Below are 14,587 nucleotides of genomic sequence, written 5' to 3'. Positions count from 1 at the left end.
TGCATTCCCTGGGCTCAGGCAGCTTCCTGACTTAGGCCATGGCTTACAGAAGCAGCTGCCAGCAAAAGCCAGCCCTGAAAAGGGTTCCTTTACGGAGAAGAGTATCAGTAGGCCTTTGCTACTCAAACTGGGTTGCTGTTAAGTGGGGACTTTTATTAGAAGCCTTAAAAATAGGCCGAGGGCGGTGGCTCACACCTGTAATCCCAGCACTTTGGGAGGCCAAGGTGGGCGGATTACTTGAGGTCAGGAGTTTGAGACCAGCCTGGCCAACATGGCAAAACGTTGTCTCTACGGAAAATACAAAAATTGGCTGGGCATGATGGCACACGCCTGTAATCCCAGCTACTTGAGAGGCTGAGGCACAGGAATTGCTTGAACCCAGGAGGGTTATTGGCAGGTTAGAGTGGGACAGAATGAGTGAGGGGTGTATGGCTATACTTTGGAGGGGACTGAGCCTCCCTCTTTCATTGTTCCACCTTCAGAATGCTACTAGAACATCCCATTTGCTCCAAGACTTGCCATAGGCCTGGGAAGGGCTTAAGATTAGCAGCCAGTCTGCCCTTTATCTGTGTTCATCCCAGTCTTAGGGGTCAGTTACTTTAGTCTTTACAAGCCTATTCTTACATTTGTTATATCTTAGATGTGAATTCTAAGAATGACTATTTTAAAGAAGTGGACAAAATCTGATCTAAATCTTGAACATATAATTGACTAAAATACATCCCAGGATGGATCTTGGTGTGACCTGTGGGTTCATCATAAAACAAGTACAGAGAACCTCTGCAGAAGCTGCAAGAGTAGCTCATTAATATGTATTAAAGGCCGGGTACAGTGGCTCACGCCTGTAATCCCAGCACTTTGGGAGGCCAAGGTGGGGGGATCACGATGTCAGGAGATCGAGACCACCTTGGCTAACATGGTGAAACTCCGTCTCTATTAAAAATACAAAAAATTAGCTGGGTGTGGTGGCAGGCGCCTGTAGTCCCAGCTACTTGGGAGGCTGAGGCAGGAGAATGGCGTGAACCCAGGAGGTGGAGCTTGCAGTGAGCCGAGATCGTGCCACTGCACTCTAGCCTGGGCAACAGAGCAAGAGTCCATCTCAAAAAATATATATATATACACACACACATATATACATTATATATACATATGTATATATAATGTATATATAATACACACATATATATATGTATGTATTAAAGGCCTGCTAGGCACTGGGCACTGCAGTAGCCTGGAATACAGTGGTGAACAAAATCCTGTCCTCATGGGGTTCACAGTTCATGGGGAGTCAGGCAGTAGTCAAGCACTCACAGAATAGATTAAAAATGGCAACTGTAATAAATTCTATGTAAAGGGATAAGAATGTGTCAGAAAAATTTGGCTGCGTTAAGAAAGTCAGGGAAGGCCTTCGTGCAGAAGTGGCTGACACCAGAGCTAAGATCTGAAGAAAGAGCAGGTATTCATTAGATGAGAGAGAAGAAGAGCATTCCAGCCAGAAAGAACAGCACATGCCACATTACCAAAAAGTGGGGCTGCTGAGCACAGCAAATATATTAACAAGGTTACAATACTATTTCAAATATTTAAAAATAAAACTATTTCCAGGAACCCTTAAGCTCAGCAGAAGCTTAAAACAAAGACTTGTAACAGGTTATTTTTATCTATGCCAAAGTCAGTTCCCATGGATCCTTACTACAAGATCTATTCATTTGTTCCTTTTGTAAAACCACTTTCCAGTTCATTTTTAAATGAAAATACTTTTATTTTTACTTATAAAAATAACATTATATTTTTAAAAAATCAGATTACGTAGTCAAAAGGAGAAAGTGAGACCTATCTCAGGCCCATGGATGGTCTTGGTTGCTATTTTGGCATACATCTTTCCAAGTGCTTTGCTTTTGTACATCAGTATTTGTTTTTAATTGTGTTATCTCTTTAAAATAACTTATGTACCTAAGGTAAATTGAGATTAAATCTATAATCTAGACTTTCTAATTCGAATACTTTCCCACCAATTAGTCTAAAACAGGGACTAAATGGATTATTAAAATAGACTTCATTTTTTATTTTTAAAATTAATTCATTAATTCATTTTTTTGAGACAGGATCTTGCTCTGTCATCCAGGCTGGAGTGCAGTGGTGCAGTCATGGCTCACTGCAGCCTCATCCTCCAGAACCCAAGTGATCCTCCCATCTCAGCCTCCCGATTAGCTGGGACCACAGTCGCACACCACCATTTCTGGCTAATTTTCTTACTTTTTGTAGAGATGAGGCAACTCACTTTGTTGCCCAGGCTGATCTTGAACTCCTGGGCTCAAGTGATCCTCCTGCCTCAGCCTCCCAAAGTGCTGGGATTGCAGGCATGAATCACCACGCCCAGCCTTATTTTTTAGAACAGTTTTAATTTTACAGAAACATTGAGAAGATAGTACAGAGACTTCTCATATGCTCCATACCTAGTTTCCTCTATTATTAAGAGCTTACATTATTAGTGTCATGTGTGTCCATGTGAAGAGACCACCAACAGGCTTTGTGTGAGCAATAAAGCTTTTTTTTGGGGGGGGGTACAGGGTCTTGCTCTATCACCCAGGCTGGAGTGCAGTGGCACTATCTCGGCTTACTGCAAGCTCTGCCTCCCAGGTACATGCCATTCTCCTGCCTCAGCCTCCCGAGTACCTGGGACTACAGGTGCCTGCCATCACGCCCGGCTAATTTTTTGTATTTTTAGTAGAGACGGGGTTTCACCATGTTAACCAGGATGGTCTCGATCTCCTGACCTCGTGATCCATCCACCTTGGCCTCCCAAAGTGCTGGGATTACAGGCGTGAGCCACCGTGACTGGCCACAATAAAGCTTTTTAACCACCTGGGTGCAGGCGGGCTGAGTCCGAAAAAGGAGTCAGCAAAGGGTGTGGAATTATTGTTAGTTCTTATAGGTTTGGGATAGGTGGTGGAGTTAGAACCAATTTTTTGCGGGCAGGGGGTGGATCATGAGAGTACATTCTCTTTTTTTTTTTTTTTTTTTGAGGCGGAGTCTCACTCTGTCGCCCAGGCTGGAGTGCAGTGGCCGGATCTCAGCTCACTGCAAGCTCCGCCTCCCGTGTTTACGCCATTCTCCTGCCTCAGCCTCCGGAGTAGCTGGGACTACAGGTGCCCGCCACGTCGCCCGGCTAGTTTTTTTTTTTTTTGTATTTTTAGTAGAGACGGGGTTTCACCGTGTTCGCCAGGATGGTCTCGATCTCCTGACCTCGTGATCCGCCCGTCTCGGCCTCCCAAAGTGCTGGGATTACAGGCTTGAGCCACCGCGCCCGGCCAAGAGAGTACATTCTCAAGAGTGGGGAGAATATTACAAAGTACCTTCTCAAGGGTGGAGAGGGTGTATCGTACAAAGCACAGTCACGAGGACGGGGGAATATCACCAAGTACCTTATCGCAAGGGCAGGGAGGGTGTATTGTCACAAAGTCAATTGATCAGTTAGGGTGGGGCAGGAACAAATCACAGTGGTGGAATGTCATTAGTTAAGGCAGGAACTGACTATTTTCACTTCTTTTGTGGATCTTCGGTTGCTTCAGGCCATCTGGATGTACACGTGCAGGTCACAGGGGAAATGATGGCTTAGCTTGGGCTCAGGGTCCTGACAATTAGTACAATACATTTGTTACAGTTAATGAGCCAATATTGATACATTGTCATTAGCTAACATCTCTACTTTGAGATTCATTAATTTTCACCTAATGTCCCTTTTCTGTTCTGGGATCCCATCCAGGACACCACATTTTACAGTGAGTCGTCACATCTCCTTAGGCTTCTCTTGGCTGTGGCCGTTTCTTAGACGTTTCTTGTCTTTGATGATCTTGCCAGTTTTCAGAAGTGTTAGTTGGGGGTTTTGTAGGATGCCCCTCTGTTGCAATTTGTTCGATGTTTTGCTGATAATGAGCAGGGGTTATGGGTGATTGAGAAGAAGAGCCACAGAATTAAAGTGCCATTGTCATCACTTCTTATCAAGGGTGCATATTAACATGATTTTTCACTGCTGATGTTGACATTGATCACCTGGTGGAAGTAGTATTTGCTGGGTTTCTCTACCATGAAGTTATTTTTTCTCCCTTTCCCTACTGTTCTTTGGAAGCAAGTCCCTATGCAAGCCCATACTGACAGCGTAAGGATTTAACTCCCTCCACCCCTTACTAGCTACATAAAATATTTGGAATTCTTCACCACAGGAGATTGGTGTGTTTTCTTCCATTCATTCATTCAATCATATTTTCCTAAGTATGGACTCATTGATATTCATTTTACACTCATAGTCTAATATTACTTTAGTTTCTTGCTCAGATTGTTACAGCTTTGGCCACTGGGAGCTTGTCTGTTATTCTCTGTTCTTGATGGTACCTAGCTAGAGTAGTTTCAATATTGCCAAGTAAGCCTAAAATAAATCAAAGGAAAGAAGCACATTTCTTCTAGGGGGAAAGTTTTTGTTGTAGAAGAGCCCGTTGGAAAGGGGAAGCTCTGGGGCCGGGCGCGGTGGCTCAAGCCTGTAATCCCAGCACTTTGGGAGGCCGAGATGGGCGGATCACGAGGTCAGGAGATCGAGACCATCCTGGCTAATACAGTGAAACCCTGTCTCTACTTAAAAATACAAAAAACTAGCCGGGCGACAAGGCGGGCGCCTGTAGTCCCAGCTACTCGGGAGGCTGAGGCAGGAGAATGGCGTAAACCCGGGAGGCGGAGCTTGCAATGAGCTGAGATCCGGCCACTGCACTCCGGCTTGGGTGGCAGAGCAAGACTCCGTCTCAAAAAAAAAAAAAGGAAAGGGGAAGCTCTGTAGCATCCTTGTGGAATCAGCACCTGCCCCAGTAGCCCTGTTTTTATAGTGAAGTATCTTTGTTTTCATTCACCCAGGAATGCATTCACAGAGGAGGATTCTGAGTTAGTAGTAAATTACATAGCAAAGAAGTCCTTCTGTCGGCGAGCCATTGAACTTACCTGTAAGTTGACTTTCATTTCTCTTTTTGGCAAAAGTTAAAATAGTTGAGAACAAAGAAAGAACAACAGACAGATTTCTAACAAAAGCCATAGGTGTTGAAGACGAATGGATATTTTTAATGTACAAAATGTCTTTAAAAGCTGCAAGTAGATAGATACTGCTATGCACAGCTCTGCGGGCTAATTTACTGGAATCAGGAGCTTAACCTGGGGTTAAAAGGACTCATAATGTCATGAAATGTGGCAGAAAAGAGGAACCTTCTGGGGTGACAGAAGATGGGTAGAGGTCAGGGATTTAAAGAAAACTTATAACTAGCAGACATAATCTCAAGCCTCATTTCCTGTTTTCCTGGCAACCAACTCCGAGGATGATTTGCCAACATGCTTTATAGTAATTATGGCTTGAGCTTTGCTGAATCAGAGAGTGGGGGCTTCTGGTTTAAACTGTGGAACTAAACAGATACTAGTGTTCCTGAATAATTTCAGAAAAAGTATAGAAAGAATATGCAATTATTAACAAATTCATGCTTCTGGATGTTTGCCCCCAGTAAAGCAAATCTATGAAAATGACGGAATACAGGTTGCTATGAAATAGAAACTTGCTTGGTGTAGAATATTATTAGTTTCTTTACATTTCTAGTCTGTAAGTTTTGACTTTTAGATATCCTCAAATTTTTTTTAATTTGAAATTTTAAGATCTGTCATTTAGACCACTTTCTTTCCTTTATTGGAGAACCACTGGATAAAGTTTTTTCTCGGAGAACTAATGTGTCCTAATTATTCACATTTTTTTTGTTGTTGTTGTTCTTTCAAGAGCTTGTTGATGCCTTAACTGTGGTCCAGACTGAATCATTTGCCAGGAGTTGTTGAACTGGTCTCCTTCTTCTGGTTAATTTCTCTTGTTGCCAACACATCTATTATATACCTTACTATATTACATATTTTATTATAGAAAATCTTATTCTCCAGTTCCTCAAAGTGCTCATTTTAGCCCTAGCTATGCTGTTATCATAAGGTTTCATATACAGTATGTAAAATAAGAGCTTGTTCTCTACATGTTTTCTGTGGTTTGTGAGACTCCATCCATGGCATGGGAGGGTAGGGGAGGTATGGTTCTTTTGTATACTGTAGTTAAGGGTATAATATTAATAGTAAAGAATTCACTAGAAAGTACCTATTGACTTACCTTCCTTACCCCTTTAAGTCAAAGGCAAACCACCCCTACATGAATCTGATTGCCGGCTGCTGCTGCCACACTACAGAAAGAGAAATACAGTTATAATTTTTGTAATTCTTCAGAATTAACCTTGCCCTGAAGGATTCATTATACTTAGTTTAATCATAATAAAGTATGAAGTTTCATTACTGGCAATTTGGGGAGAGAAATAATAGATACAAAATGAGAAAAGGGGCTGGCCTTATTTATTTATAAACAAGTAAATAAATAAGGAATGTTTATTTTATTTTATTATTATTATTATTTTTTGAGACGGAGTCTCTCTCTGTCGCCCAGGCTGGAGTGCAGTGGCCGGATCTCAGCTCACTGCAAGCTCCGCCTCCCGAGTTCACGCCATTCTCTTGCCTCAGCCTCCCGAGTAGCTGGGACTACAGGCGCCCGCCACCTCGCCTGGCTAGTTTTTTGTGTTTTTTTAGTAGAGACGGGGTTTCACCGCGTTAGTCAGGATGGTCTCGATCTCCTGACCTCGTGATCTGCCCGTCTTGGCCTCCCAAAGTGCTGGGATTACAGGCTTGAGCCACCGCGTCCGGCAGCAATGTTTATTATACAGGACTTTATTTCATTTTAATTATCAAGTGAAAGAAAGCATGCTGACAATTTTTATACATACTAAGTTACTCCTTTTTCAGTACATAGCTTGGGAGTCAGCGAGGAACTACAAAATAAACTAGAAGATGTTGTGATTGACAGGAATCTTCTAATTCTTGGAAAAATTCTGGGCGAAGGTAAGCAGTTTAAAGTAATTCTAATAAAATGTGGGATAAGAAGGTAAGCAGTTTAGAATAGTTCTTTAACATGTATTTATTAAATAAAATACCATCTTAGGACTCTGAGTTATACTATGGATAGTTATATTTTATTATTTAAAATGATAGACTATTGATTTTTGAAACTCAGATCTGGCAAATCAAAAGATTCTCTTCAATGCCTAGCACACACAAGTCCTTGAAAAATATTAATTTTCATTCTTCATTGAAAAGCATGTAATTCATTGATTAGTTTCCTACGTACTTTAAGATTATTCCTCTAGTTCTTAAGTTTATTGTTCTTGGCATCTTTCTAATTAGGAACAAAAATGAAAATACATATTTAACTTGTTAAGTTGTTCTTAGGATGAATGATAATGGTATTAAGATTTTGTGCTTTAGCTTCAATTGTATTTTTCATGTTCTCTTCTAAGTGTCTTGGATCGGTTATAATGCTTAATAAAGTGATGAGGAAAGGTAGGCCCAAGCCACCCAAGCTCGTGACAAGCAGGAGACTAGAGTGCGGCGCATTGCCCTGGTTTGCGATGCGGGTGGCCTGGGCCGGCTCTGCCTGGCTACCCATGGGTGAGATGCTCTCATACCACGTGAAGCCAGCAGCTCTGGCACTGTAGCATTTCTGTGGTCAGGGGAGAATTTGCACAGTGTCCATACAAAATTCTTTCACTTCACAGGAGAGTTTGGGTCTGTAATGGAAGGAAATCTTAAGCAGGAAGATGGGACCTCTCAGAAAGTGGCAGTGAAGACCATGAAATGTGAGTTATGAATGATGAATCCCATTCTTCTGGGGTGGGCAGTTGCTTCAGTATTGGGTGCTTCATGAGGCCATATGTCACAATCTCAGTTGCCAGTGGGTCAGAAGGCAATGAGTAACACTGGTCACTGAGGGGGAAATACTATAATGAGCTCTTCATGCATACATTACATACTCTTTTGTGGTTTTTTTTTTTTTTTTTTTTTTTTTTTTGAGACAGAGTCTTGCTTTGTCGCCCAGGCTGGAGTGCAGTGGTGCAATCTCGGCTCACTGCAAGCTCTGCCTTCCGGGTTCACGCCATTCTCCTGCCTCAGCCTCCCAAGTAGCTGGGACTACAAGCGCCTGCCACCACGCCCGGCCAATTTTTGTATTTTTAGTAGAGACGGGGTTTCACCGTGTTAGCCAGGATGGCCTTGATCTCCTGACCTTGTGATCCGCCCACCTCAGCCTCCCAAAGTGCTGGATTACAGGCGTGAACCACCGTGCCTGGCCTACATATTCTTTATACTCAAGGCAATAACATTTTTTTGATTTTTACTAACTCCTGCATGCCTATGCGTACATACTGTCTGTCTTGCTCTCTTTCTCTCACTGTCTCTCTCTCTCACTCTCTCTCATCTAGTAGAGCTAACAACTCCAAAGGAGAGCATGAATTGCTGAGGCAGTGGTGATCTGATGGCAACATCTGACCCCAGGGGTTGTTCTGACCGACCTGTCTAGTGTGGTGGGGCCACTTCCTCATTTGAGGATGATTGCATGGCCCTTGAGGAAGCTGTGGGCCGCCTGGAAAGTAAGTTCCCCAGAAAGAGGAGAAATACTTGGTCAAGGCATATGAAGAGTTGCTATCATAAGCTAGAACTTCCAAGCAAGATGGGAAGAGAGCCAGCAGTGGGGCAGGGAGGGTCTTGTAAATCATAGTCAAGAACCTGCTTTATCCTGCAAGGAGTAGAGCACTATTAAGAGTCTTAACCAGCTGGGCGCGGTGGCCTGTAATCCCAGCACTTTGGGAGGCTGAGGCGGACGGATCACAAGGTCAGGAGTTTGAGACGAGCCTGACCAACATGGCGAAACCCCGTCTCCACTAAAAATACAAAAATTAGCTGGTCATGGTGGCACGCACCTCTAATCCCAGGTGGCTGAGGCAGGAGAATCGCTTGAACTCAGGAGGCAGAGGTTGCAGTGAGCCTAGATCATGCCACTGGACTCCAGCCTGGGTGACAGAGTGAGACTCAAGTCTCAAACAAAAAAGAATCTTAACCAAGTAAGAATAGAGCAGCTTACATTCCAGAAAGTTCATTTTGATGTCAGTGTGGAGGAGAACAAATTACAGTGTTGACAAAAATAGTGCTAGATGCACGTATGTTTATTGTAGCACTATTCACAATAGCAAAGACTTGGAATCAACCCAAATGTCCATCAGTGACAGACTGGATTAAGAAAATATGGCACCTATACACCATAGAATACTATGCAGCCATAAAAAAGGATGAGTTTGTGTCCTTTATAGAGACATGGATGCAGCTGGAAACCATCATTCTCAGCAAACTATCGCAAGAAGAGAAAACCAAATATCGCATGTTCTCCTTCATAGGTGGGAATTGAACAATGAGATCACTTGGACACAGGAAGGGGAGCATCACACACCGGGGCCTATTGTGGGGAGGGGGGAGGGGGAGGGATAGCATTAGGAGATATACCTAATGCAAATGACAAGTTAATGGGTACAGCACACCAACATGGCACATGTATACGTATGTAACAAACCTGCACGTTGTGCACATGTACCCTGGAACTTAAAGTATAATAATAAAAATAAAAAATAAAAAAAATAGTGCTAGATTCCAGTTAGGACACTCTAAAATCTATGCAGTCTAGGCTCTCTCAAATCCTTTTTGGTTTTTTTTTAATTGAGATGGAGTCTCACTGTGTCACACAGGCTGGTGTACAGTGGCACCACCTTGGCTTACTGCAGCCTCCACCTCCTGGGTTCAAGTGATCCTCCCACCTCAGTCTCCTGAGTATCTGGGATTACAGGTACCCACCAACACACCTGGCTAAATTTTTGAATTTTTAGTAAAGATGGGATTTCTCCATGTTGGCCCGGCTGGTCTCGAACTCCTGACCTCAAATGATCCACCTGCCTCAGCCCCCCAAAGTTCTGGGATAACAGGCGTGAGCCACTGCACCCATCCCAAAATCTATATAGGTAAGGAAACTATAGTGACTTGCTGACTTGTCTAATTGAAATATCTAGAAAAGGGCCGGGCGCGGTGGCTCAAGCCTGTAATCCCAGCACTTTGGGAGGCCGAGACGGGCAGATCACGAGGTCAGGAGATCGAGACCATCCTGGCGAACACGGTGAAACCCCGTCTCTACTAAAAAAAATACAAAAAACTAGCCGGGCGAGGTGGTGGGCGCCTGTAGTCCCAGCTACTCCGGAGGCTGAGGCAGGAGAATGGCGGGAACCCGGGAGGCGGAGCTTGCAGTGAGCTGAGATCCGGCCACTGCACTCCAGCCTGGGCGACAGAGCGAGACTCTGCCTCAAAAAAAAAAAAAAAAAAAGAAAAGAAATATCTAGAAAGGGGCAGGTTGTGCTGGGCTTCTTCATTACCATAAGATGACCAGATTTCATTGGCAGAGCAATATAGCATTTCCTCTCCATGTCCTTCTCCCAGGAAGGACACACAGCTGTCTAAGTGTGATTCTATGGGTGTCTGGCTGGTCATGGCCTATCACTGGGGAACTTAGAAAACAGACCATGGTCATATGGCATTTCACTCACAGTCTTCATCACGAATCATGGATGGAGATTATTTGGTGCTCAGTTTGTCAACATTCTTGGTGTTGCTTCCTTATTAACCCCTTGTACCTATTCAATACTATTTTTGATCAGGGAATAAAGCAAAGTTGGATTCTTCCTAAAATTTAAATCCACTAGTTACTGGACATTAAAGCATAAGTTAGATTGTAAGCATGTTCTGAGACTCTTAAATGAAAAGGCTGAAGTTTATTTATTTTTTTCTTTTTGAGACAGAGTATTGCTGTGTCGCCTACGCCGGAGTGCAGTGGCATGATCTTGGCTCACTGCAACCTCTGCCTCTGGGTTCAAGTAATTCTCCCACCTCAGACTCCCGAGTAGCTGGGATTACAGGCATGCACCACCATGTCTGGTTAATTTTTGTATTTTTTGTAGAGATGGGGATTTCACCATGTTGGCCAGGCTGGTCTTGAACTCTCGGCCTCAAGTAATCTGCCCACTTTGGCCTCCCAAAGTGCTGGGATTACAGGTGTGAGCCACTGCGCCTGGCCTGGAGGCTGAAGTGTAATTCAGTTATGAAAAGGAACCACAATAACCAACAAGCCACATGAACCAGTGCTTTTTGCTTTTTAAGTAGACCGTAATGGCTAATATTTATGTGATACTCACTGTTAGTCAAAGGGCATTGCAGTTATTCCCGCATTTCATCAGGACAACAGGAAGAGAAAATGAACATAAGTGAAAAGGAGGTTCAGGAACTAGCCCCCAGAAACTAAAGCACCCTGAAAATACTCACTAGAGCTGAATCAAGCACTGAGCCATATTCTGCACCATTCCTGCTCTTCTGTGATTTTGTTTGAGCCTCACAGTGTGTCTGTGGGGAATCCTTCCATAATCCCTATTTAGGGATATAGGCAGGCATATTAGGACGCCTGGTGGGAGGAGCTGGGCCTAGAACCCCCTTTTTCTCTGGCTTGGCTCTGCAGTTATTTAATTTCATTAGGGTAACTTGCATAGGGATTACACCCCTGCTAATTGTCATAGATTGAGAGAATAATCTCTAGTTTCAGAATCCCCAGGCTCAGCTACATTTACTTGCAGGTTGGACCCCCCAGGGAGGAGTCTGCAGGCAGAGCCCTGCACCCCTATTCCCCCACCTGGTTGTTTGCAGCAAAAGGAATAGGTGAGGGCAAATTTTTGCAAATATATAGATTTTTTTTTTTAATTAGAAAAATTTTTGAATTTTTCTAAATTTGCTTCAGTGGAAAGAAGAGTAATATATATTAAGCCCATAGGATGGTACAGACACTGCATTAGATGCCCTCATGCATGATTTTAATCAGTATTTATACACTGTTAATGCAAATTCCCAAAGGCAAGCCTGACTTTTTGTTTTATTTATTTGTTTTTAATTGGCGCAACATATACATAATGTAAAATTTACCATCTTAACCATTTTAAGTATACAGTTCAGTGGTATTAAGAGCCATATTTATAATGTTATACAACCATCACTACCATCCATCTCTAAAACTTTTCTTTTTTATTTTTATTTTTTTGTTGAGACAGAGTCTCGCTTTGTCGCCCAGGCTGGAGTGCAGTGGCGCGATCTCGGCTCACTGCAAGCTCCACCTCCCGGGTTCATGCTGTTCTCCTGCCTCAGCCTCCCGAGTAGCTGGGATTACAGGCACCCACCACTACGCCCGGCTAATTTTTTGTATTTTTAGTAGAGACGGGGTTTCACCATGTTAGCCAGGATGGTCTCAATCTCCTGACCTCATGATTCACCCGCCTTGGCCTCCCAAAGTGCTGGGATTACAGGCATGATCCACTGCGCCTGGCCCCAAAACTTTTCGTCTTGCAAAACTGAAACTCTACACCTACCGAACAATGACTCCCCACTACCCTCTCTCCCCAGCCCTAGCAAGCACTATTCTATTTTCTGTCTCTGATTTTGACTCTCTAGGTACTTCATACAATATTCATCCTTTTGTGACTGGCTTATTTCACTTAGCATAATACAGAATTTTAAATGTCTCTCTTAAGCCAATTTAATTTTAAAAACGTGATGTAAAAATGCATCCGGCTCATAAGGTGTGGTTGAGCAACCAGACTTGCAGGACATACACCAACAGAAAGGGAGAGGTGTGGGGTTCTTTCTTTTTTAAAAAAACAGGCTGGGCACGGTGGCTCATGCCTGTAATCCCAGCACTTTGGGAGGCTGAGGTGGGCAGATCACGAGATCAGGAACTCGAGACCATCTTGCTTGGTTAACACAGTGAAACGCCGTCTCTACTAAAAAATACAAAAAAAAAAAATTAGCCAGGTGTGGTGGCAGGTGCCTGTAGTCCCAGCTACTTGGGAGGCTGAGGCAGGAGAATGGCGTGAACCTGGGAGGTGGAGCCAAGATCCTGCCACTGCACTCCAGCCTGGGGGACAGAGCAAGACTCTGTCTCAAAAAAAAAAAAAAAAAAAAGCAAATATAATTGCAACAGATCAGTTAGAATTGTTCTTGGTTTTGGGTTTGGGTTTTTCTTTTTTTTTTGGAATTTTTTTTCTTTACCATTAGACTTTAACTTTTTAGAGCAGTTTCAGGTTTGCAGAAAAGTTGGGCAGAAAGTACAGAGAATGCCCATAGGTCCCCTTCTGACACACACAATCTCTCCTATTATTAATGTCTTTTGTAACTGAGCTGCATTTTTTGCAATTGATGAACCCATACTGATACATTATTATTAACCAGAGTCCATATTTTACGTTAGGGTTCACTCTTGGTGTTGTACAACTCTGTGGGTTTTGACAAATGTGTAGTGTCATGCATCCACCACTACAGTATCTTACAGAATTATTTCTTGGCCCTAAAAGTCCCCTGTGCTTTGCCTTTGCCCCCATCTTCTCTCCCCTACCCCTACTAGCCCCTGACAACCACCCATCTATTTCCTGTCTCTATAGTTTCATCTCTTCCTGGCCTGGATTTTAGAGAACAGAATTGCTGTTGCCCACCCCTCCCCTTAATTGAGTGAATTATCCATACTTAACCTTTTGTTTTTTCTCCTTTAGTGGACAACTTTTCACAGCGGGAGATCGAGGAGTTTCTCAGTGAGGCAGCGTGCATGAAAGACTTCAGCCACCCAAATGTCATTCGACTTCTAGGTACTTCTGAGAAATGTGGGAGTGGGTGGCCAAGGGGCTCTGCTGATCTGCTGTGTGCCAAAGGGAAAGATCTCTGGTGTAGATATGTTTACACTTTGTATAACCCCAACATAACCTATAACATTGAGGTTTTCACCCAGACTTCTCTTCACAATGATGTTTTCTGAGGCTGATAGTAATCATGAGCTTGCATTTTCTGGACACTGATGGGCTCAGGAATGATTTGAGTTTTCCACAGAATTCTGGAGAGTATGAATTAAATTGTCCTCGGTTACTCAAAGGCAAGACACAGAGGTGGCCGTGTTGTAATTTTTATTAATTTAAGATTATACATGAGTTAGACAGCAGTGGGATAAAGCTGAAAAAGTAGACAAATTCCACAGGTTATCTTTGAGAAATAATTTATTAACCTATTTGAAAGTACTGATTTCCGGCCAGGCGTGGTGGCTCACGCCTGTAATCCCAGCTACTCAGGAGGCTGAGGCAGGAGAATCGCTGGAACCCAGGAGGTGGAGGTTGCAGTCAGCCAAGATCGCACCATTGCACTCCAGCCTGGGGGACAAGAGGGACACTTTGTCTAAAAAAAAAAAAAAGAAAGTACTGATTTCTTAAGATTATGGTACATTGATGATTTCATGGAATATGATTTAGCAGTTCCATAGAATGCGATTTAATGTAATTTGGCTTTGCAGCTCCATTACCCAAAAATTACAAAAGAGGAGATTAAGTATGGAATGGATGCTGTGTAAGTGACTCTGTCCCAAGAGAGAAGAGTAACCTGGAAATAATTGAATTTTCTGCTAGCCTTGGTTTTTTGTTTTTGTTTTGCCATCCTGTGACTGGATACACGCTAAATTCTTTTGAGATCTTTCAAAGTTTTATATGATTGACACTGCAGAGAGATGTGAAAATCAATGTTTATATACAGAATTATG

The 14,587-nt window shown here is 43.1% G+C and overlaps 1 protein-coding gene across 2 annotated transcripts in view; it reads left to right on the top strand.

Moving 5' to 3' along the window:
- The window catches only part of MERTK (MER proto-oncogene, tyrosine kinase), a 138,643-nt gene that overhangs the window by 98,705 nt on the left and 25,351 nt on the right, over positions 1-14,587 (top strand). For both annotated transcript variants that reach the window (XM_033175461.1, XM_033175462.1), the window contains exons 11-14: positions 4,903-4,988; positions 6,853-6,948; positions 7,662-7,742; positions 13,560-13,652. In XM_033175461.1, coding sequence (XP_033031352.1) covers positions 4,903-4,988; positions 6,853-6,948; positions 7,662-7,742; positions 13,560-13,652 — 356 coding nt within the window. The remainder of the gene's footprint in view (positions 1-4,902; positions 4,989-6,852; positions 6,949-7,661; positions 7,743-13,559; positions 13,653-14,587) is intronic.

The sequence above is a fragment of the Trachypithecus francoisi genome, unplaced genomic scaffold (assembly GCF_009764315.1).
Source record: "Trachypithecus francoisi isolate TF-2019V2 unplaced genomic scaffold, Tfra_2.0 Lachesis_group17, whole genome shotgun sequence".
Lineage (NCBI taxonomy): Eukaryota > Metazoa > Chordata > Mammalia > Primates > Cercopithecidae > Trachypithecus > Trachypithecus francoisi.
Note: the sequence above shows the minus strand (reverse complement) of the source record. Positions and strands in the feature narration are given on the sequence as shown.